The sequence below is a fragment of the Manacus candei genome, unplaced genomic scaffold (assembly GCF_025592945.1).
Source record: "Manacus candei isolate 608988 ecotype Guabito, Panama unplaced genomic scaffold, ASM2559294v1 h1tg000010l, whole genome shotgun sequence".
Taxonomy (NCBI): domain Eukaryota; kingdom Metazoa; phylum Chordata; class Aves; order Passeriformes; family Pipridae; genus Manacus; species Manacus candei.
In genome coordinates, this window is record NW_026138058.1 from 1,041,059 (window position 1) to 1,065,573 (window position 24,515).

Genomic DNA, 24,515 nt, shown 5'->3' on the forward strand with positions numbered 1-24,515 from the left:
CTGAAAGACTATGTAGGAAAGACCATGGGGAAACCTGTGGTGATCTGCAACACAGGGCAAAATTGAGGAGCGCTGCAAGGAGGGAGTTAAATGTCGGTGAGGTTGCTCCGATTTTGCCACATGAACTTCAGGAAATAGGAAACAATGCACCGTATCACCTTGCTGGCAGGTGTAAGAGGAATGTTGTTGCCCATGCTTGCTTAGCATAAGTATTTAACACTGAATGTATTAGTATATATATATATATATAGATAGATATTGATATAGATATAGATATTGATGTGTAACACCCCCAAACCCTATCAAAACAAGAAACATCTTTGCTTCTGCTTTTTCCCTGGAAGAAAGATCAAAAAAGAAACAATGTGTAACAGATGTTAGCCACATGGCTTAATCTAGTATGATGTGTAAAACTGTGCAGAATACAAATTTGCTTTGTTTTGTTGTTATTAGTAGATTAACTCAACTGAAATCTGGTCAAAGTAGTCCCAAATTGTACAACTTTAAGACAACAGAATTAGTCCTGCTTACACATGTGGTTTATTTAGATGGTAAGGCCTGAGGAAAACTTTCCAGAACTTTGTGTTTATGATACTTAAACCAATGCTGTTCAGTTGTGAGCTTTTGTTTATATACTGTGTATTTTCAGAAATGATTTTCTCAAACATGTAAAGACTGCTAAAAGATGATGAGATCACGAATCTTATGGCAGTCTGGTTTTATTTTATGACTTATATTTGTTTGTTAGCATTGCTTTAAAGCTTAATTAAAGTGAGTTTTTATATTCTGCAGTTAACACAAACATTTTTTTTTAAGTTGTATAACTATGAAAAAAAGCATGTTTTCCCAATGCAAGTCTTTGCAATCTATCTTAATTGCTATTCCAGCAATAGTCAGTTGAAAGTTATGTGTATTTTATTAGTTTTTCTTATCAATTACATATTTTCATTATGATAGCATTGTCTTTTTAGTGCTTAATTAATATTCATGTGGGAAGTGCTGCAAAAGCTGACCAAAGCTCTTAGGACATATTGATACAAATCTTATTCCTTGTGTAACAGAGCATAAAACTGCCACCAATACCCTCATGGGTCACTCAATGGTATAACAAGAACCCCTCTAGAAAGTGACTTTAATGGTAAATTGTTGGGTTTAGTGTTTAGTTGCACTGTATAGGTTTATAAAGCTAAATCATAAAGGGGTGTCCTAAGGTAACTCTGCATTGTACTTTTGTTTTCATACATGTGCCTCACAGCCATTGTGTGTGCAGTGAATTAGTGCTAAATATAAGATATTGAATACATTGCATATTTGGTGTGAAACTGTACTATGCAAGGTTGGGTAGTACATTCTAGACACCTTGAAACTATTCTTTTGATGAAAAGTGGTTGTGTTTTCAATTTAAACCTGAGAAGGTGGGTGGCACCTTTTTGTAGAAATGTGCATAGATATGTACAGAGAACTTTTCCAATGGTTAATAGTAGTGGTAGTTTACTTAGCACAAAAGACAGATTTCCCTTTTCTGAGGTATTTTTCACTTGTTTGACACTAGAGACAGAGTCTGGGTGCTATTTTTAAATAGAATTCAACAAATTGACAAATCCTTAACAATGTCTGGCATTTCCTGGCATAGGAACTTCTTAATATCTGCATAATAAGACTGAAATGCACTATCTAAGTTTGTTATATTTACAATCAAAATTGATTATTAATGCAGCACTTAAGGAGTGTAATGCAGGAATTATTCATATTTTCCTGCATCTGAAAGCAAATAATTTTTTTGCTTTTGTCTGTGTCTTTAGTCTTATATTGTCTTAAATATGATCCTTTATGAAGGTAAAGAAGGGAGTTTGTTGTTATTTTGTGCCAGCTGCATTTGTTTATTGGTTTTTAATTGTGGACTGTTGTAATAATTTGACCTAAAATGGACATGTTTGAACTCCTATGTAAAATGATATTCTGAACAGTGTAGCTTACTGCTCAACAAGAATGCTGAATCTGTCAAAACAAAAAATACCTTTCCAGTAATAACCACCTTGAAAGTAGAAAATAACATACGGAACATATGGATCAGTGCTTAGAACCCAAGAGTATAGAAACCAGAGAAATACCTGAATAGAGACATGTGGCTGGAATGGCTAAAAATATACACATAGTTTTAGATATTTTAATCTAACATACTATGTCTGAAAATGCAAGGCATTCTTAAGATGTTGACCTTGGCACTTAAAAAGGGAAAGAGATTAATCTGTGATCATTCCCAATGAGTTGATAAATTTAACTTTCCTTTGGATAAAAAATAAACTAAAAACAAACCTTGAATTAAACTGTATCAGTTGATGTATAGATGTGCTAGAAAGGTTGCCCTCTACCTTATATCTCATACATAGCCAGATATAGTCAAGCACAAATCATCCAGATCTGAATGTAATGTTGTTGTGCTGTAATCTGGTTGTGAAGTTAATGATACAATATCAGATTTTTAAAAGTCTGTTATTACATTAAAATTTTTTTAGTGTACCAGCTTGTTCCTTTTCATTCTGATAAGATTTTGCTTTTACTATTCCATATTGATACAGGAATAAATACTTCATGTTTATAAACTCTTAGCACACTGATCTTTTTTTCTATTCTTGACCTGACTGAAATGTGAGACATATTATAAATCATAGCTAGCCACTTTCTCACATTTCTCTCTATTTTAGCATTAAATAAAATAATATAAATGAAACTGTGCTATAGGTCTACAGTATTTGTAAAATCTTAGCTTTGCATAATTTTCTGAGAAGAGATCTATTGGCAGAGAAAGTAGAACTCAACAAATTGTCTTTATGAACTAAACAACTTTTTATTAAAAAACACAGTGGACACATCCTTTTATTGTTTGTCTAAACCAAGTCTCTGCTTAATAGCTGTTTACTTCTTTTCTTTATAATGTTTGAGAAACAGGTCTCTGATTTTGAACAGGTGCTGGTGTTACTCTGCTGTCTGGTACTGCAGGTTAGATATGTTATTTTTCTCTCGAAGCTTAAGTTTTTGCTTTGCCAGTTGATCTGAGTTAATACAACAGTGCCCACGTGTAAATGCAAATTCTTTGAGTTCCCAGGAAAGGCACTGCAGCCTCAGAGGTGTTTGTTCTCTTTCTGAGAAGAAACAGCTCCATCCTGTCTGTGTATGTCTGTGTAACTGGAATAATTTGCAATGGTTGCTCAGTTAACTAAATTTGGCCCCTGGAGTTACAGCTATGGAGTGATGGCTGCTGGCAGGAGTGAGGGGTGTGTTGCTGTCGCTGAAGAGCTTTTATCTCCAGAATCTGGAATTGAGCACCTCAGAAACACCCTGAGAGACCCTGTGGGGTCAGGCCATGGAGAGAGGAACAGCTTCTTGTTTCTACCAGTGACTTGGCCAGCAGGTGGTGAGGACATGACAGAGCAGAGGTTTGGCATATAACCTCTGGGATATAACCTCAGGATGAAATTCATCTTTTTAGGTGTTTTCTAAGTTGAAACTGCCAAGTATACTAAAATTTGAGATGCAGCCAAGCACGTACATACACTGTGCCAGAGATATACTCTTAATTGAAGCGAATCTCAAGGAGTGTTGTCCCACTTGACATTAAATTCTGCTAACACTAAAAAGGTAAAGAAATAACACTGTTTGTGGAGATTGACTAGATTTACAGCAGTGGGACTGGACTGGGCTGTAAAATTGCTACCTATTTGGAAACTTTGGTCTGTACTTTCTGAAAAATTATACACTTTACACAACTTTTTGATCTTCAGGTTAATAAATCTAAACTGATGTAAATGCCAAATACCATTGGAGGTTTCAAACAAATTGATCGGTGCTGGCAAGAATATGTAGAAACAAATTTTAACCATTTGGCAAGACATAGACCCAACTGACTCTTCAGGGAAGTATCCAACCAATAACTGTTATTAACTGGATTTTAACTGGAAACTTAATTCTCTTTGGTATTGTTAGAAATTTTGGAATAGGGTCATGTTGTGTGAGAGGTCAATATCCACATGCAAATATGAATGCATGGTCTCACAAAAAGAGGGAGTGTTTAGTCTATTAGCAGAACTGTTGTCAGGACAGTATGTGGGAAGCAATCATAAATTCTCTGCTTATTTTAAAATTTAATTTCCTCAGTGATTTAAAAAAACCCCAACAACACAGCAACTAAACAAAAACACCTCAAAATGAGTGTCTTTTGACCCATGGTAGTTTAGTTTCTGTGGTCTTGCAAGGTGGGAAACCACCTGTATTCTTTTGGACTTGGAAAAATACTTGCTAATAGAATCTGTGTTAGCGTTAGCAGTTTGCCAAATACAGAACTTGGCATTATCAATTAACAATTTCAGAACTGCCATTCTATATTCAAGTGGATTGGATGAATTCACAAAGCACAGGTCATCAGGCCACTGTTGGAAATCTAAGAAATGTTGGATGCAGTCGATGTTTATAGAATATAAAGGTGTTTGCTTCTTTTTGGTATCTTCAAAGAGAAGAAGTAAATGTGTTCTGCATCAGCGTCCTGGACAACAGGGAAAATATTTGTTTAGTCCTTGTGGTGATCTGAAACAAATTTGGAGGTGTATGAAAAGATGAGTTGATAGAAGATGAAACAGAGTGAAAGTTCATTAGTGTGTGATACTTCCTATTATATCAGTTGATCACAGTTCTCAGTTATGCTGTTTCCAGTCACACCATCCCTTGATATGTGCTTCAGTAATAACAGCTCAATGTCTTTATATGATGAATGAAGTAATTCACATGCACACTGGCTACTTCAAGTTAAACCATGCCCTTGCTATATGATTTGATAATAATAGCTGGATGTCCTGTATAAATGATAAAGTATTGCTGAGGCACACTGAAGCTCTTATTTCACTGGATATAATGTAATTTAATCTTATTTTTCCATCAGAACAATAAATGGGACTGTGTGTGTAAGAGAATCAGTGTTTGTGTGTAATATTTTACTTGTAAATAATATTCCAAAAAGGAGGAAAATGAATGCATGACAAGGAGGCTGATGTTTCCAAAAGATTTTGTTTACAGTTTTGTGGAACTTCTTAGCATTTATTATAAGAAGAGTAGATTGTTTTAGTTTTAATAATCATAGTGCTCTTCTGTTCTAATGTTGCATTATCTGTGGGCTACCATGAAGTTGTTACAAATTGAAGGGCTGATATAACATGAAATGAAGCACCTCTTCTGAATGTTCCTTTTGTTCTGTATTTTACAAATTAGTATGTTGACATTTGTCACTGGTGGATTTCGTTATTTGCTGGGAGTGTTTTAGGGGGTTTGACAACATGAATGGTTTGTCCTACAGACTTCTGAGAATTGATAAAGGCATCTTTGTTCTTTGTGCAAAAGCACAACAGATACCTTATTGATGGAGGCACACAAAGGAGGAGGGTTGTGTGTCTGCTGCTCAGAGTAAACCAAGGAAATAAGCATGCAATTTATATCAGTTTATGTACTGTTTATAGATGACAAAAATAAGAAAAAACAGGTAATGGATGAGAGTAGGACTAATTTGTTAAAATTCTGCTGCCTGAAACATTTTTAAGGTGAGCGTGCATTTGTATAAAGGATAAAGGCACAATAGAAATAATGCATTTTAGCAGGGATGTAGAAAATCAGAATAGACTTGACAGTGTTGAATTTGCACCATTCTGCACCGTTCTTGTAAGTAACATGAAAGACTTCAGAAAATGGATTTTTGAGTACCAATTCTTAAAAGCAAGAATTATGGGTTATATTGCACATAGGCAAAAATTAGATCACATGTGAATTGGGTAATGTTCTTGTTTGCTCCCACATTTATAGTTGGTACAAGGAGCAAGAGTATAATAGATATGAACTGAAAATTTAAAAGAATTGGATCTGTGCCTCTTTTATGATCTAAGAAGTTCTGATATTTTTTTAAAAAAACCTGAGCTTTACCTTTTTATTTATTTTTTCTTGGAAATATCAGGGATTTATAGCACTCTCTCCTCCAGTAATGTTTGGGATTTCCTGAATGATTCAGGGATATATGTGGAGTTTGCTCATTCTTCAGATGAAGTATTTGTGATAGGAATGCTTGAAAAACGAGAGCGTTCTTGAGGCTTGGTTTGGTTTGTGATGCTGCTCTTTCTTCACAGAGATTTAATAAGAATCACTTTTGCCTTCAAGCAGATTTCATTTCCGTGTTGCTTTCAGATACCACAGGACTTTACACTGAGAAAAGAATCCTGAAACACTCCAAGAACAAGCAAACTCTTTCCTTTTTTGTTGGTTTTACTTTTTTGTTGTGGGTAAAAACTTTCTTCTGTATATTAAATGTAGAAAGATCCAACCCATTCTTATTTTATTTTGCCTTATCCCTGTCACTTTTTGTGCCCAGCAATGAACAGACCCCGAGCTTGAGTGGATTGTCCCTGGGTGTGGGGAAGCTCACACGTGGTGCTCTCTCTGTCTCACTGTTGGAGTTGGTTATTTGCACTTTGTCTCTCAGCTGTGCTAATAATATCTGCCAGAAACTTCCTGATGTGCTGAAAGGAAATCCAGATCCCTTAATAACAATGATGGAAAGCTACAAATAATGAAATCCATCCACGATCAAGTGATGTCATCCATCAGTGACACAATGACTAGAACTGAGGAACGTTGTTAGCGACTGTTCATCATAGTGATAATTTTTAGCAAGAATACAAAGAATAGTTTGGAAAGTCAATGAGACAAATGATGTGTTCATTTCTAGTATAATACAAAAGAATCTTCTTTTTAAGCCTTCCCTCTGGCATTCTAGAAGGAAACAAACAAAAATACTATCACACAAAAGTATTTCATATTTATGAAATGAGAGGTGTACCTGCATCTATTTCCATCACTCACTTCTTGTAAAAATAATATGATCAATTAAAATAATTACAATGACCAGTGTCTATCCATTGCTATTTTCTGTTCACTTTTTTTATTTCAGCAAATGCATAAGGTTGATTTTGTGGTCCTAATATAAATCAGTTTTAAGTGAGAGAAAATTAGTATAAATGAAGGGTTCTAACAGAGACTTTCCACACTATTATTTCTTATTAAGCATTTTCGCATGGCTAATAGCATAACTGTTGGGATTTTTAAATGCTTTCTTCAGTTGACAGTCTCTAATATTTGGAAGGACTCAGGGAAATGTGCTAAAAGTTTCATATAAAATCTGGAATGTAGCAAATTCAGAATGTTAACCAAATATTGCATTTATATCTATATATATAAAATTCTTATTGGAATTAGTGGGAACATGGTATTTCCTCTGGCTCCTTAGACATGAGCAAAATTTTTCCTTCGACCCTCTTTTGTGATCCTACCTATATAAGCAGGGGTAGGGATGTTTTATTATTTTTGTGATCTATCTGCTGTCTTACATAAAATAAAAAAAGATATTAATATGAAAAAAAGTTAAGATATTTTGCTGAACAATCTGGACTAGAAATATTTTTATTTTCTTCATCTTTATTTCTTACTCTTTAACTGAAGTACTCTAGATTGACTTCCAATCTATCCGGTTTTCAAGAAAAATAAAAATAACCTTATAGAATTGTAGCTTGTAGGATTTGTTTGGAAATTACTGCTCTGAACAGTACAATTTGATACTATGAGTATTTACTAAGGGCTCTGGAAATTGGTGTCACAAACTATTTTCAATAGTCAGCAGTGTCAGTGCTTTTTGAGGAGCAATTGCAAGTGAAGTGTGAAGGTTAAAAATCAAGATACATAAAATATAGAGTTGGCTTGATTGTTGGGTTTTTTTGAGTTAAACAGGTGCTTATATTTATTGATGTAGTTGTATTGGCACTTACCCATAATCAGTTAAATATGAAAAATTCATTCTGTGCTATACAACATGAAAAGCTGTAGTCCCTCCAGGTGTTTCTCTTGGAAAGCTGGCTGTAAGATTTTTGGCACTATTGTAGCCATTCGTTCCTAGGATGTATTGTGTAATTGATTTTTATAATAGAATGCATTACTTTGTGTTTTTTGGGAAGCGGGAGCTTTCAAACAAATCTGTATTAAAAAATTCTTGATGGGAGCTTGAGGTTTTGAATCCGTAATTCTTTCTTTTCCCCCACTGCATGATTTTCTGTGTTTGCTTCTTTCTCTTTACAGTACCAGGCAATTTGCTGCCTGTCACAAATCCTGGGATTGTGGAAATTTCTGAATGAATTGATACTGCTGTGCTTACATAAGACATTAGGAAACAATATCTGGAGAGTTATGGGAAAGGTTCATGCCCTGCAAATTCTTCATAGTGATACAGAATGTGTAAGATGAAAAGTAGTGAGCTAGACCTGCTGTTAGATGTCCTGGGAGCATCAGGGGTCAGCTGGTGAATAACTCCTCACCTCCACAGTTGTTTCTTGACTGCTGGTTGTTCTTGTCTCCTCTAGTTCCTCATGACTGTTACAGATTGGGTTAGTTTACTGGCAATGCTTGAATCTCAGACATGAGACCCAAGTCTGCACGGAAAATACAACATTCTCTGTTTCCTTCTTGATTTGTTTCCCACATCAGAGTATTTTGAACAAGCAGAATTTATTGGATATGAGTGCAGCAGCATATCAGCCACACAGAAGCTGTGTTGTGATTTTTTGTAAAAACCCAATGAAAGGTGCTTGTCTTACCCCTGTCAAAGTGTGTGCCCTGAGTATAAGAGAGAGTATGAGGCATAATTGTTTGAAGGAATTAGTTGCATTACTACCAGATTGTTCATATGCAGACAACACCAAGTTGAGTGGGAGTGTTGATCTGTGGATGGTAGGAAGGCTCTGCACATGGGTCTGGACAGGCTGAATCAGTGGGTTGAGGTCAGTGGTTTAATAAGGTCTATTAAAAATATCTTATATATCTTGAGAATATCTGCATGGGTGGATTTGAATGATTGGAACATCAGGACTCTTTAGCCTTTCACACCAATAATTTCTTTCCTTCAGGGCTCAGTTTTTCCTTTATATGTATTCATGTCATAGTTACAGTGTCAAGATTTCCCTTAACTGCATTTTAAGTGGGGGAGGGAACTTGTTCCTTCTTCCAACCCAGCAATGCAAACATCTAAGTTATGAGTGTGTGATTCTCATCAGAATAATTCTCTTTTGCTGTGGAAGTGTAACCAAGTGTATACTTGTTGAAAACAAGTAATTAACTTCCTTTTCTGTAAGAGCTGTTGCGAACTTGTCCAGCTTCCTGGCAAGGACTGGTGGGGTGGTTGTTTTTTTTGTTAACTAGGAGAGGTTTTGCATCTTTCTTACCACATCCAGCCAGCCTGTTCTGGCCTGCTTTAGAAACTTCCTAGAAGCTTTTATAAGATGCAAAGACCTCGTCAGGTCTTGATGTAATTTCTGAGGTAAACCCTTGTCCATTCCTTATGGGTGAATGGATTTCTTTCCTTTGCAATTAAAATCAAAGAAATGGATATCAAGCTTTATAATTTGTTCCTAGTAAATCAAACAGATGGTAGGAAGGCCAAATTTATCTTCTGGTTAAAAAACAAGAAAGTTGCAATAAAAAAAAAAGTCTTGCAATTTAATTACCATTCCAGTTATCTTATTTTTCACTTAGACACCTTCTTGAATTATTTTTTTAGGAACAACACTGTTGTGTTGTGCAATTAGTAACATTCATAACATTCCCCAAACACACTGACCTATTCAAATGAGTCCAGAGGAGGGTCACCAGGATGGTTAGAGGGATAAAGCACTTCCTCCATGAGGAAAGGCTGAGAGAATTGGGATTGTTCAGCCTGGAAAGGAGAAGCTTTCAGGGTGACCTAATTGGTGTCTTCCAGTACCTTAAAGGAGCCCACAGGAAGGATCTAGGGGGATTTTCTACATGGGCATGTAAGGCCTGGTCAAGGGGAAATGGCTTCAAACTGAGAGAGAGTAGGTTTACATTGGATATTGGGTGAAAACTCCTTCCTGTGAGGGTGGTGAGGCACTGGAATAGGTTTCCCAGAGAAGTTGTAGATCCCTGTGAGTGTTTAAGCCACATTGGCTGGGGCACTGAGCAACCTGGTCTAGTCAAAGGTGTTCCTGCCCCTGGCAGAGGAGTTGGAACTATGTGATCTTTAAGGTCTTTTCCACTCCAAGCCATTCGGTGATTCTGTGAACACTGCACATCCTAGATGATGTTAGAAATGTAGATTTGGTTGGTATCAGTAGAGGCAGAGCAGAGTTTCTGAAGTTCAAACGTGCATTGAAAATAGAGAATCTGTGTTTTAAAGAAATACACAGAGTGAAACTTTTCCCGAAACTAATAGGTGCTGGACATGTTCCAGAGACAGTTCAGTTTGATAAAACTGGTCTTAAGACAAATGGGAACTTTGCACTGCTCTGAATTGGAGATAGAACTGGTTTTTAAGGGCAAACAAAATAAAAGGAATCATTTAAGGTGTTCTCTGGAAAGGAGGTTGCTGGCTGTACTCAGATTTTAAAATTAAACTCTGCTGCAGCACATAATCTAATTTTTGGCCTTTTAGGAAGCTGTACTCATAGTCTTTGGCCAAAATTTAACTCCTAAACATTTTTCTCACTGAAATGATTTGTAATCCTTCTATAAAGGAGAATATTGTTCACAATTGTAGCATTTCTGGTTTTTAAGTGATTGGAAAAAGCAGGAAATACAGTCTTTACTTTTATTATATATTTACCTGCTGTAGACTTAAAATGTACAACTGTTCAGTGACCCTGTTTATAAGGTGTGAAGTTACTTTTGTCGTCCTTAATGGAAATGTTGTCAGCAGTTTGTCTGTAATGTTATTTACTTGGCCTGTTTCTGTAGTTTTTCTTTGCAGCATGTACATGTGCCACAGTGAGGGGAGGGATCATTTACTTAAAACTGACTGAAGTAATGTCCTCAAAGTTGTGGTTATTCTTCTCATCACAGGTTTTATAATAAAAGATCAATCGTGTTCTACAGCTTCTGTGTTTGCACCTTCCCCCCATCTCTCTCTCCCTCCCTTCCTTCTCTTAATCAGAATTGGTTTTGGTAAAGATTTGGATAGCTGCTGTTTTTTCTTACTTCGTTCTGTGTTAACTTGGTTCCTCAATTTAGTTCTTTAATTTCTTACATTGTTTCCTACAATACCATCTGATTGAAATGTATTAACTTGCTTGGCTGGGTAACTATGATTTTTTAATGAGGAGATGGTTGTTGAGTATGAGTGCATATCATCTTTTATGGTCTCAGTTCCAGACATTCAACTGGTTGCAAGAAAAATGTGGGTGTTTGAACATTTCCAACGGAAGGGTAGGGCGGGTGGGGAAGCTTTTTGGAATGCTGATGAATAATATTTGACTCTTGGAAATGCCTTAAGGCCACACACTCCCCTCCCATGCTTTAAAAACAAGTTTTAAAGACATGTGGTCTTGAAGGTATCACCATTGTGCTTTATTTCTTTTCTAACTGACTGGAAGTGAGAAAAGAGTTGAAGTGCAGATGATGGACACTCTGGGTTAGTGCAGGAGTACTCTGCAGATGGTCCTCTTGGTTTGTGCCCTTGCTACTCTGTCTGTGACATAGTGCACTAATAACCTTGCACATTAGTCAGAGGGCTTAATTGTGCTACTTTTATTTCCTAGATATAGTTAGTTTTAGAAATTTTATAGCTTTTGAGAAGTTAAGGTCTCTGATGTCTGTAAGCATAGCAGAATCTGCCTTGCAGTAGAACATGGAACTGCAGTAACTTGCAGTTCAGTCTGTTTTCAATAGCAGAGTGATAATTTATAATAGTTTTCCCCCCAATGTCTTTTTACAGTATTTGAGTCCAAAGCAGAGTAGATACAGATTGGATTGTTCCCCCAATGTTGTGAAAAGCAGATACTCACATCTTCTCACTTTAGTGGTTGTGGTAAAACATGTTCTTCCTTTGCATTTGCAGACACGATCAGCTGTTACCATGAGATGGTATCTTCTTAGCTTGTTATAGGCTTTAACAAGCACATGTGTTTTACTCTACATTACTCTTGTTACTTTCAGTAACATAGTGATAGTGATTTGTTTTTTAAATAAACGTTTCTGCTTTATTTATTTCCATCTTTGATCATTTAACTGGTGAATTCTCGTTGCCTGTATTCACACCTGCTCATCTCTCTGTGATGAATGTTTCTAATGAAATAAATCAGTCTTGTAGTTTGAAAGTAACTTTGGTTTCAGTTACTTCTTACAGGTAGTAGCTGTTTGACGGTTGAATGCAATGCAGCTGCTTGGAATTTTAGTTTGATTCTCTGCCAACCAACAAGAAAGTACAACTTAATTCCTAAAAACGCTTGAGCTATAAACTGTGAGTCATGACCTAGCATGCATATACTAATAAGAAGCTTAGAGGCTAATAGAGCCTACCTGAAGGGAGCCTACAGGAAAGCTGAAGAGGGGCTTGTTACAAGAGCATGTAGTGACAGGACATGGGGGAACGCTTTCAAACTGAAAGAGAATGGATTTAGATTAGATAATAAGAAAAAATGCTTCCCTGTGATGACAGTGAGGCACTGGAAGTTTCCTAGAGAAGCTGTGGGTGCCCCATCACTTGGTCTGTTCAAGGCCAGGTTGGATGGGGCTCTGAGCAACCTGATGTGGTGAAAGGTGTCCCTGTCCACAGAGGGGGCTGTGACTTGATGATCTTTAAAATCCCTTCAATCCAGGCCATACTTTGGTTCCCTTATTTTGGTGGCCATGCAATGCATGTTGTAACAGGTCAGTAATGTATTCTGTCACTGGTTTTGTGCAGCCCACACATCATCTTCCTGTCCCAGAGTGTCCTGCCAGGAGGGAGCCATCTATGTGGAACTCGTCTGTGCCATGAGATCGCTCATGCTTGGTTTGGGCTGGCCATTGGTGCTCGGGACTGGACTGAAGAGTGGATCAGTGAAGGCTTTGCCACTTTTTTAGAAGATGTATTTTGGGCTAGGGCACAACAGGTAAGGTGATGGTACATTGTTTCAAAATTGAATTAACGTGGAAATCAAAATTATATACGTGGCATGCATTAGAGATAAATTAAACCTCCTCTGTTGTGAAGAAAAGTATTTTAAAATAATATTAGAATATGCATGCTAACTTGATTTAAAAAAATGTGATCCACATTGAACACAAATCTTCATGGTGGTAGAGGTCAGTGCAAACGAGAATGGAAATGTCTGTTTGTCAGTTATTACCTTTCCACAGATGTACTACTCAGTTATTAAAATTCAGCTATCAAACAATGGCTCTGCATTGTTTCCACTTATATGGTGTACCTGAAGCTGGAACAATCAACAGAGTCTTATTGCATATTGTAATATTCCAGGTACATAATGAAAATGTTCTGTTTTGTCCAAGGGATGGCCAAGAAGTTAACCTCAAAGCAGAATGGAAGATGATTTAAAATAGGGAACTTCACTTTTTTTTCTCTTACATGCCCAACAAGAGTTACTCTCATGTCAGAGGCTTAGAAATCGTCGCCTGCTTAAGGTGAAAAGCTCTTAAGTTGCCTGTCAGCTTGTGAAGTGTTTTTCTGGTGCAGTTCTTACTTTTGTAGTACCTCTGCTTCCTCAAGCATTTCGTGTGTCAGTCATTTCTTCCTGTGGCTGTGCCAGGTTCTGCCCCTGAGCTCTGCAGGCTTCCACCTGAGGAGGAGCAGGCTGAACTGGGATCTAGCACAATGCACTCTTCCATACCTCCATGTTATTAAGTATCAGGCAACTTACAGCACCAAACAAAACGGAAAAAGAGAGGCTGTCCAAACATGTGGCTTTTCCATTTTGGTTCCAAAACTCATTTGTACCCTTGCATTGAGCATCACAACACTGCTGTGAGCTGTTACATGAATTCTTTACTTTTGTGAGTCACCTGAAAGCATTTTGATTGTAGTAGACACCTTCCTTGTAGCTGAATGGAAAGGAGTAAGCAACAAAACAGTGTGATGAGTTCCCTTGTTAATGTATAAGGGATACCTTTTAAACATTATTGAGTAGTTTTGAAGCTATTCAATCATACAATTTTAGGATTATGAGTATGTTCTATAGTGCATGACAGTAATTTCAGTTGTGACTGAATGTAATTCAGGGTAGTATTAGCTGCTTTTGCTTTCTCTCATCTCACAACTATTCTTATAATAGAGAAACATGAATTAGTATTTATTTGTCAGCTGACAACCTGGCATTTATTTCATAAGTATGAATCTCTGTTAATATTACATAAATGGGGGAAAATACCACAGGAGCTTTCACAAGTGTAGCAGGAATAGTAGGAAAGAGGAATGAAGTCAGGACACAATGCAGCTCTGAGCTTTAAAGCTGGGTAAAGATGCCATAAAATCCTCTATGCCAGGTACCTATACTGGCGTATATACTGGCAACCTATATTCAGTTCATTCATTGCCAGTCACTAAAGGGAAATCAACATGCTCATCTCTCTCCTCAGTCAGAACTATTTAACAGTCTGTTGATTTGATGTGCACAGTGAGGGTTTTGTTTTACCTCGTGGTGCTGTTAACTCTCATAGCAGCAACCGTTATTTTTTGGCTCTTTTTTTTTTTTTCCTTTTTTTAATAATTGATATTGGTATGTTTCATACATCTTCTAAATATTAAAGAGAAACAAAACAAGTTTCTTGTTCTGAAGGTTGTTATTGTGTGTGGGGAAGCAGCACTCAGTGCTCTGTGTGTGTTTGTGTCCCAAGCAGCTCTCCCATGAAGAGGTAAAAGGGCAGCAGGAGCTGAAAGCTTTGCTTCGCTGGCACCGCCTCAGGGATGAGGTGCAGAACTCTGAGGAAGAGCTGCAAGTTTTGAGGTAACAGCATGACAGCATTGTCTTGCATGTGCTCCCTCTCCTGTTTTCCACATTGTCTCCCTTCAAAAGGTATACATCCAAACAATCTGATTAAATCCACTGCGTTTCCTTATTTCCTTCTAATGAAAAAATAAAATGCAAATTAAATTGACTAGGTTGTTCATCTTGACTGTAATGCAATTGCTTCTCCCTTTGTTTTAGAAAGCTTTCAGAAACCATGGGATTTAGTTTGATATGAAATCTCTCTAAGCAGTTTACAAGAGCCACTATTCAGGGGGAAAAAAGCCATTTCCTGAACAAAGTTCTCTGTTGGAAGCTGTAACAGATTCATTTTCTGTGGCTGGAGACAAGCACATACATTATCATGGTATCTAACTGCCAAGCTGAGTGAAGCTTTAAAACACAAGGAAAAAGCATAGTGAACTATATAAATCTACTTTCTCTTTAGAAATTACTAGTAATGATATTGAAAATATATTCTGGTCTTTAGGTACGAGATGCTAAGCTCAAGGCTGCTTTTCGGGTAGTTAAAGACATTCTTGCTTTCTCAGTGATTAATAATCTGGGCAGCTGTGACTGGTGGCTTGGAAAGTTGCCACAGCCTCTGATCTGGAGTGTCTGCCTGACTCTGGAACTGCTGAGTCTCCACTGCTCGTCTCCCCACAGCCTTCCACCAAGAAAAACACCTTACTAATCCCAGTTCAAGTTAGGCCAACAGTGACCAGAAATATGGACAAATTTCAAGAGATTACGGAGCCCATTTTCCTGCTCTGGAATACAGGCCACACACACAGACCATCCCAAGTGGGTTGTTACTGACATGTTTTTAGAAAGCTCCAACAAAAAAGTTTTCATAAGAGGGCCAAACTGTCTCAGTGTCTCAATAAGACAGCTAAACTTAGTGTTAACAGTAAAAAATTGCTTCCTAAAGCACAGCTGAAATATTGTTTATTTCAAACTATGTAGATTTCTTCTTTTCTTTCACCAAGTGGAAGAACAAATTGATACCCATCTTCTATGTAATCAGCTTTTAAATGTTTTTAGAAGACTGTTGCCATTTCATTCGTTTAAGGTCTTCCCTTCTTTTTGTGCTTGCTCAGTAGGAACTGAAAGCCTTTTGGGCACTAGAGACTGTTCACTAGCATAGAAATTCTTCTCCTTGACCTCCTGTAATCTGAAAGCATATCACCAACTTTGTAACTGTAGCCTTTCAATGGTCTGGTTTACTTTGCGTTTATTGATGAATTGTGTTATCCTGTGTGTAAGCAGAGTAAATGAATTTACACATTTGTAAGTATGCAATTTGATGACAAGTGTAAATACAAAAGCAGGGTTTATCCCTGGCTGTCATAGAGCTGCTGCCAGCACAACTACTGCTTGACAGGTGCTGGGGTTTTGATTTGTTTTATATAATTTTGTTTTAATATTGGTTCTTGTGATATGAGGCTTATCTGCATGTGTGTTTTCCATTTTCAAAAGTATGGAATCACATTTGTTGTCTTTTGTGTTAATTATGTAGCTGTTATTTTTAAAAAAATGTTATGTTGTGTAAATTTTTAAAATAATTTTTCTAAGGATCAAAATCCCCTGTAGATTGAAACTCAGGAAGAATTGATTTCTTTTGAAATTGAAACTTAAGCTTTCTGTTGACTTCCACAGTTAGTAGAGTTAAGTCTCTGAAGAAGAATCCTGCTTACCTTTTATGTAGTCGTATTCTCAGTGCTAACACAGAAGAGTGGGAAATAATTTCTCATTTGAAAAAATATACCTCTAATAAACACTTGAGGAGAGGCACATGATTCCAGCTTGTGATTCTGGCCATCTCTTCTTCTTTAGTGTCTCTCATTTCTTGCATTTAAGGACTTTCTACTGGTTTCGGTCACAAATAAATACTATCTACTATTTGTTGTAGTGTGGACTTGAATAGGTTCTCTCTTTGCATGTTTACTTGGGGTTTTTTTATTTTCTTTATCCTTCTGAAAGTATATCCTTGTGCTTTCCAAAACTGGTATGTAAGGGAGAAAATTTCAGTCCTTGCCCTGAAGGGACAGGACTGAAGCCGAGCTGGGTTTTGAGCCTGTGCTGAAGCTTGGGCTGGTTCAAACCTGTGTTTTTGTACCAGATATTAAAAGTAAATGATAATTGTTTGTTACTTCTTACCAGTCATGTCAGGAAAAAAAAAATCAGTCAACCCACTCTTCCCAAGCATAAGCTTATTCTTAATTACTTTTTTGTTCCCTGTTGGACAATCATATGATTTTCTGTGCTTTCTCCTGACAGCTGGAAAAATATGCCCCAAACTTGTCAGCTGATCCCATTAGCTTTTGATCCAGCAAATGAATACTTGTTTAGACTAGGTGAAAGCCACTCAACCAACTGATTACCAGCCTGATGTTTCTTATTATTATGGCATTTGGTATTATGTTGTAGTAGCGTGTCATAAGATGCCTGTGTCATAAGATGCCTGTGAAAAAAGAGGTCAGAAGGAAATAGGTGAGTGTCTTTTCAACAGGCAGCAACTCTGAAAGGCAGCACCAGCAAATCTTAGTGTTGCATGTGATGAAAGAGGTTATTCTTGCAAGTATAGTCATGTAAGCTATTAGGCCACTGATCAGGTACATAAAGAGAAATCTCTAATTGAACATAATGACTTCACTGTTGTCCCCTTCCTCTTCCCTTCCCCTTAAAATGTCTCGTTTGTTTTTTTGTTTCTCTTTGTTCATAACTTGTTTGCACTGGAGGATGACGTTGAACTTGATGTCGTGCTGGCTGTGAAAAGAGTACACCACCCTAGTGATGGATTTAATTTAGTAGGAAATTCATTTGTTTGACTAAGTCAAATTATATATTCAGGGTAATGAAGACTGAACTGATCACAGGTGTCTGCAGTTACTGTGCCATTTACGATGCTTTCAACTATTAGAATGAGTAATGGGTGAGTTACTTCTTTACTTACTTATCCAAAACTTAATTAGTGTGTTTCTATTTTAGGCCCAACAAGGAGAGCACAGGAGAATTGAGTGAGTCTGGAGCATCTGTTGTCAAATATGGTCTTAAAGCAGAAAAAATCTTCATGCAGGTTCACTATTTGAAGGTGAGTGTTGTCAGTTGATTTTTATTGAAGTTGCTTTATGAATGTGATAAAGATTTCTGTCTTCTGGACATCAGCAAATTCATAATTTCCTGTTTGTTTCTGCCTTAATGTCTTGCAGGGTTATTTCCTTTTGAGATCTCTGGCAAGGACAGCAGGAGAGGCCTCATTCCTTCTGTCTTTGCGAAAATTTGTCTGTAAGTTCCACGGGCAGCTCGTCCTTTCTCAGGTACTGTGCCTGGGCTTGTGCTTCACCTTTGGAAAAAAAAAAAAGATTCAAACTTTTGGATTGACTATCTAAACCTTCACTTCTGGTTGTGCTGTACAGAGAGAGGCAATTGTCATTTGGCAATATGGGTGAAATTACTGCCTGCTAGAGGGCAGGACATTTTTTTGACAGTTATACATAAATCAGACACCTTGTTAGTATCTGATAATATAAACAATGGGTGATTTGTTTTAACTTGCTACACTGAAAGGTCAATGTTCATAGATACTGACATCAAAGATAGGGTCATTTTACCCTACTGGAATTGTCTCCCATAATCTTTTAGCTAATGAGTTTTGCTTTTGATCAGTCAGTCTTTTACCAGATGATCCTCTGTTTCTGAAAGAGGAAAAATTATATTTCTGACTTTTCTTCCTCTCTGCATGCTGCTTCGTTTAATGCTTGTCATTTCAGTGTCCTTCTTATGAGGACAAACCCAAATGGGTAGAAATTTACCTCCCTCTAGGTCTTTCTGGAAAAGTCCTGTAACTGTTGGCTCTAGTTTTGTTTTGATTTAGGAAATTACATAGCTCTGTGAACCTGAAGTTCTAGGAATCCTGTCATTGGTGATGAATCCAGCTGGTTCCACAGCACTGCAAGTAATGCTGTGAAAACAACCACTCATGGGGGTGTCTGTGAACCAGGACTCTGAACTCATATGGTTAAAAACAGTCCTGGAACAAAACCTACGACACAACAAATATTTAACATTGCTGGAAGAGCAGTGTGATGAGAGGCAAAGGAAGAGAAAGGGGAAGGGGAATGAGTGAATTTCCGAAACCAGTTTCTTTACTGGTCTATCTTATATGGAGTTATGGTTCAATTCTTTGAGGATGTTCTGGGTGGTGATAAATGTCTCCTTGCAACACAGAGCAAAGGCCTCTGATTTTGCAGGACTGGAGTCCAACACTTGCTTTGTCTCCCAGCCACAGTGATCCTGTGCTTGCATGCTTGCTGTTTGGAGTCTCACTCTTGTGGGGAGAGGTGTGTGCCCATGTATCTTACAAGCAGCTCACAGACCTGGGAATTCTTTCATATGTCAGGTCACCCAAGAGTCGGGCACAGCAGCTCCAACACAGCAGCTCTGCCCTGTGGAGGAATATTTGGTGTGTTGGGGGGTGAACACTAATGCAGCTGTTCCTGTGCCTGTTACTGGCACCCTGAACCACATGTGGCATAGTGTGGAAAATGCCGGGGACTGTAGGAGTCTTGTCTACGTTATGGTGTCCAAAATCATAAAAATGATGCTTCACTATTTCACAGATAGAAAAATTTTGAAAATTACAGAAATCATGAAACTGCTAACAACAAAAGCAGCCCAGGGTTTTAATCTGGTGGTAAGGAAGGTGCTCATATTTTGATGACAAGAAGTTAACTTGTTGCTCCTGGTTGATGTGAGATGAGTTGTCAGTAGATTGTTTGAATGCTGCAAAATGTCTCAGCAAATTATACTACTAGTCTTAAAGATTGTGTTTATATTAGTGTCTGGTATAGGTAGATAATGAATCACAGCAAGAATTGCAAATGCAGAAGCAATAAAATCAAGTTAGTACAAAGTTTCTTGTTCAAGTTTCTTCTTGAACAAACATGCTGTCAGTGTTTAAATGAATAAAAGATTTAAAATAAATAGAGGTGAAAATGGTAAGTTTAAATATCATAGTGCTGTATTTTCACCTTGTCTGAAATAATGGTAAAAGTTTCCAGCTTCGGAATTCTGGGTATAAAGAAAAGTAAAACCAGTGAAAAATTACCCATGTTATGAATACTAGTCTTGTTTTCAGTTGTGTTTGTAGTAATTTTCCTAGATGGGAGCTGCAGGTGCAAGGAAATTACTTCAGATGTGAAACGTTCATCAGTTTGCCTTTTTCCTTGGTTTTATTTGCATGCTCAGTAAGATTTTAATAGTAGTTTATTTTAATTGAGTTAGCAATAGGTGAGTAAAGCAAGTCTGGAATCTCTGAGAAGGATTTTTAAAAAAATCTGCCAGTTTTCTTTCTATGAGAGAATCCACTTACTAATTGCTTTGAAGGAACTTTTAAAATAATGAGTGGAGTGTTATTTGCTATAACTAAAAAGGAAGGAGTGAGAGTTACTGATACTCCTAACACAGTTAAAGCTGTTGTTCTGCTTCATATTGAAATAGGAATATCTTGGGAATTGAATTGTTTGCAGACTTTAATTTTCATGTAGTTATGTCTGTTATAACAGGCAACAAATCCTAATTTTGACTGAAGCCAGTCAGTGGCTCCATCCCTGGGGCTTAAACTTTTGAACTGTCTGGCCAAGGATTGCTGTCTGATAATTGAACATATAGGTGGGGAGTCAAGCTTGCTCTTGGTAGGAATTATCATCTTTGGAGCTGCATTCTGGGCTCCTCACCAAAACCCCAACAGAAGGATTTAAAAATGTTGTTCCTTTTGTTAAATAAAAGCCAGGAAGATGAATGGGGAGGGAATTCCAAATAAACAGGGACCTACAAATGGTGCTCATTATTTATTTTTCCACCCAGAGGGGATAAATTAACATTTACCATTTAGTTATGTAATTTACAAACTACATATTTGTTAGGGGTAGTTTAACTTTGAGTGGATAATTTCTGCAAGAAATTGGGTGTAAGTGCAATCTGAGTTTATTTGTTGCCACGTGAATGTCCATTTAGATGTGTCACTTTTAGTCATGAAATCTCCATTGCTTTTATGCACCTCGTTTATATTTCAGTCAGAGAATTTAAACTAAAGTATCTGTTGGTTGTAGAGCATTCGAAATATCTAGATTTGAGGTTTTCATATGAAGATATAATTTGTCTTTTAATATTGAGTGTTCTTTATTTGATATCAACATGTGTACAGCCATTAACAGTGCAAAGAAAATTTCTCCTTGATCACAAATTCACAGTCTTCTCCAGGTTTGATCTACCCAGCAGCCCAAAGTTGTAGTCATGATTAAAATTGTTGGCTTCAGTCAGGGCTATAGTGAGAGCAGACAAGAGTCATTAGGGAATTTCATTATAAGAGGCCAGCAAATCCTCAGTGAACGTGTGTGAACTCATTTTTCTAAGGCTTTTTCAGTTTGGCCAAATGTCAATAGAGTTACAGAAACTGCAGAATAATCTTTTCTTTATAGAGGGAAAAGTTATTTTCTAGCCTCTGGTTCTCTAACCAGGGAAGAATAACAGGAGCAGTGAGATGATTTGATCATATCAGTATAAGCCAGTTTGTACCTGTTGCAGCACTGGGGTGGCACATGACTTCTAATTCATATTTTCTTTCTACCTTCACTGAATTACTTACAACAAAGAACAAACTATAATTTGTTTTATAATCTGATCCAGAATTTATTTATGATTACCCTGGTCGTCCCCAAGTCTTTGCTTCAAAGTGTAGGGTCCCTAGGACGTGGCATCAAAGCTTAAAACCCCCTGCATTCCCTTCTGGATTTTCTCTTGGGCACTGCTGAACTATTTTGTCTAAGGAGGAAGAAAAAAATACCATGAGGATAAAATTGCAATCCAGATGGTTAAAGTTGGCAAAATTATAAGCAATTGAAAAGTCGGACCTATAATGAGATATGTCATGCAGACTTGATAATAGGCAAATGTTAAAAGCCATGCTAGTATGAGTAAGTGGTAATTTGTTTTCCTGCTCTGTTTTGGAGCATCAAAATAGGAGCAGTTAAGATAGGACAGATTAATCCTAATTTTAAGACAGTGTGTAGAATGATGGTTACTACATTATTCTTATTAAATATTTGGAAAAATGAAGACAACTTTAATCACAAAGATGTTTAATTTCATAGTATAATATACAGAATATAAACCCATTTCTAATACCAGAACTATCTTTAAGTATACTATGTGATTGATTATAAGAAGTCTGTGCAATCCAGTCAGGGAATCATGCTGCATTAATATGTACAGACACAGCAAATGGTGTGAGGGACGTCCACTGCAGTTTTACTTTTCACACACTTTTCAAACAACTCTAATTATGAGCTTTTCATTTTCTTTATTTACATGTAAGCTTACTCAGTACCTCCAACAAAACTTCCACAAGTGGAGGAATTCTCTGTTTACATACAGAATAATGGTACAGAACTTCAAGTGGGAGTATGAAATAAGGGAATGTTACACTTGCTCATGGTGTCAGCAGTGCACTGGAGCTGGGACAGAAGGACTCCTGGCACAGTCAGTGATGCCACTCTGGCTGCAGCAACACGGAGCCCAGCACTGTGCAATTTACTTTTTGTCATAAGCCAATTTTGCAGCCACTGCTCCAGGACCTGACTCTCACTTATGATCTGAAGGAGGAAGGCTTAACTCTACTACAAGTGTGCAGTCACTCTTACTTTGGTTCCCTAACAATGCCACACTCAGAGAAACAGCATCTTTTGTTGGCTGCTGTGACAAGGTCTCTAAATAAAAGATTGCCTTTTAGGAAACATTCTTCAAGGCCTCGAAGAGCAACGACTTACAATCAGAAATCAGCCTGCACTCATACACTGCAGTGGGGAACATAAACAGCCTCTGAAACTTGTATCCACAAAGATTAGTATTAATAAAGTGGATGTATTGATTTATGAAACAGCATATAAATGAATGATAATAAGTCCTATTATTATGAGATTATTCAGAGGAGTGTATTCTGTCAAAGTGATTGTCATTAAAATTATGTCATGTAGAGCACAGGGTGCCAGAAAACCTTTGAGTGATGTCAGGCATAACTTTCTATAGGGGGTTATCATACTGGTAGAAGTGAGGATGATAATAATGCTCTTCCATTGGCATTGAAATGCCCTTGTAAATACCTGAAAGAAATTCTGGTTGTTTTTTCATTGAAGAATTTACTCATTAGTTGAGGTGGTTATCAGCAACGTTGTGGATTTTGTTGTGGAATGAGGAGTAGGTGTGATCTTCTAGTCAGGGCTGGGCATTAAGGAAGAAAAAGCCTTATGTAGTTATATAATTGAAGACAGTGTGATAACACAAGCACATTGAAGAACATGTAAACACCCTTAATTTTGGTGTTTCCTAACCTTTGACTATGTGAATCTGCAGCCTTTAACAGTTTTAAATGTAGTTTGGGTGTGTGTGCATATTGTAGATAAAAGTGGGAATGTGGGATTGTGTTAAAACAGTCAGCAGGCTTTTCAAGTCCATTTTCTTTCAGTGTTAACACTTTTTGCATGAGTGGGTTGGAAAACTGCCAAACATAATGTATGTTGTATAAATAACTGAGTAATATATCACCATAGCAATATATAAATTTATTTCTTATCATTCTTTTATTTGCAGTCTGTAAGAAAACGTTGCTCACTAGCAATGCAGACACAGGGTTACATCTTCATAAGCATACTGACTGTGGTGCTTTGTTCCTTTTCCAGGATTTCCTTTGCATGCTGTTGGAAGACATCCCTAAACAAAGAAAGTAAGAACTGGGCTAGAAAAGCAAAAAAAAAAAAAAAAAAAAAGTAAAAATCAGATTTAAATATCAGCTGTGCCAGCCAGAAATAGTGGGATTTCATTTAGTGATTTCATTTAGTATTGTTCTGTTTGTTTTTTTCAAGTGTGTGTTTCTCTGACAATTCCCGTACTTATGGACACAAAATCCTGTGGGCCTTGCTGTTTTATTGCTGTGCCTGCTCTCCCTGAGCAGTGCCTTTAACTTGCCTGTTAGGTCAGAAGTACTGTCCTGTGTTCACTGTGCAACTGAAGTTCCAGGCATAGCTGCCTACCCAAATTACCCTCTGCTCTGCCTGCCAGCTGCCTTTGGCAAGTGCCCCCCAGGAGCAAGGGTGCCAGAACCTTGCTATGCATCTGGCAAACCAGAGAAAATGCATTTTTCTCAAGTAGTCTGGTGCCATCTCCTCCCTGTCATACAGTGTATCCAGGGAGGAAAGATGGAAAACACGGATGGAAATCCAGCATTAATTGCCTGACATGTCCTCCAGAATCCTCCTGTGTGTGACTGTGGCTGGTTGGATATGACTCAGATTGTCTTTAGCAGCGCTTGGAGTCTATCCTTGCTTATCTGTTGGTTTGTTCTGTGCTCCTGTAGACTGTGCTACAAATACAGATTCTTTTGTAGTGGAGCTTTACGTATTATACTTTTTAAAAATAATGTATTTACTTGAAAAATGTAACTTTGAAGACCAGTATTCCAAAAGTGGTGATAACTCGATGAGGGGTTTGGAGAAAAAAAAAGGAGAGAAGAAAGTCATAGAAGTCAAACGTGCTGAGGTTTTTGGTGAAACACTTCTGTTCCTAAAGGTTGAGGGACAAAGAAGCTCATTATCATTGAGAAAATGTGTTTTGTGACACTCTGAATTTAGTTAGGGTGGTGTTACA

At 37.3% G+C, this 24,515-nt stretch overlaps 1 protein-coding gene across 13 annotated transcripts in view; it reads left to right on the forward strand.

Annotated features, from left to right (window-relative positions):
* AOPEP (aminopeptidase O (putative)) overlaps window positions 1–24,515 on the forward strand; it is a 161,637-nt gene that overhangs the window by 40,052 nt on the left and 97,070 nt on the right. For 10 of the 13 annotated variants that reach the window (XM_051777338.1, XM_051777340.1, XM_051777346.1 and 7 more), the window contains 5 exons: window positions 12,773–12,962; window positions 14,704–14,813; window positions 17,805–17,907; window positions 18,026–18,133; window positions 23,552–23,595. In XM_051777338.1, the coding sequence (XP_051633298.1) occupies window positions 12,773–12,962; window positions 14,704–14,813; window positions 17,805–17,907; window positions 18,026–18,133; window positions 23,552–23,595 (555 nt within the window). The remainder of the gene's footprint in view (window positions 1–12,772; window positions 12,963–14,703; window positions 14,814–17,804; window positions 17,908–18,025; window positions 18,134–23,551; window positions 23,596–24,515) is intronic. The other 3 variants (XM_051777344.1, XM_051777348.1, XM_051777349.1) reach the window with 2 other exon arrangements.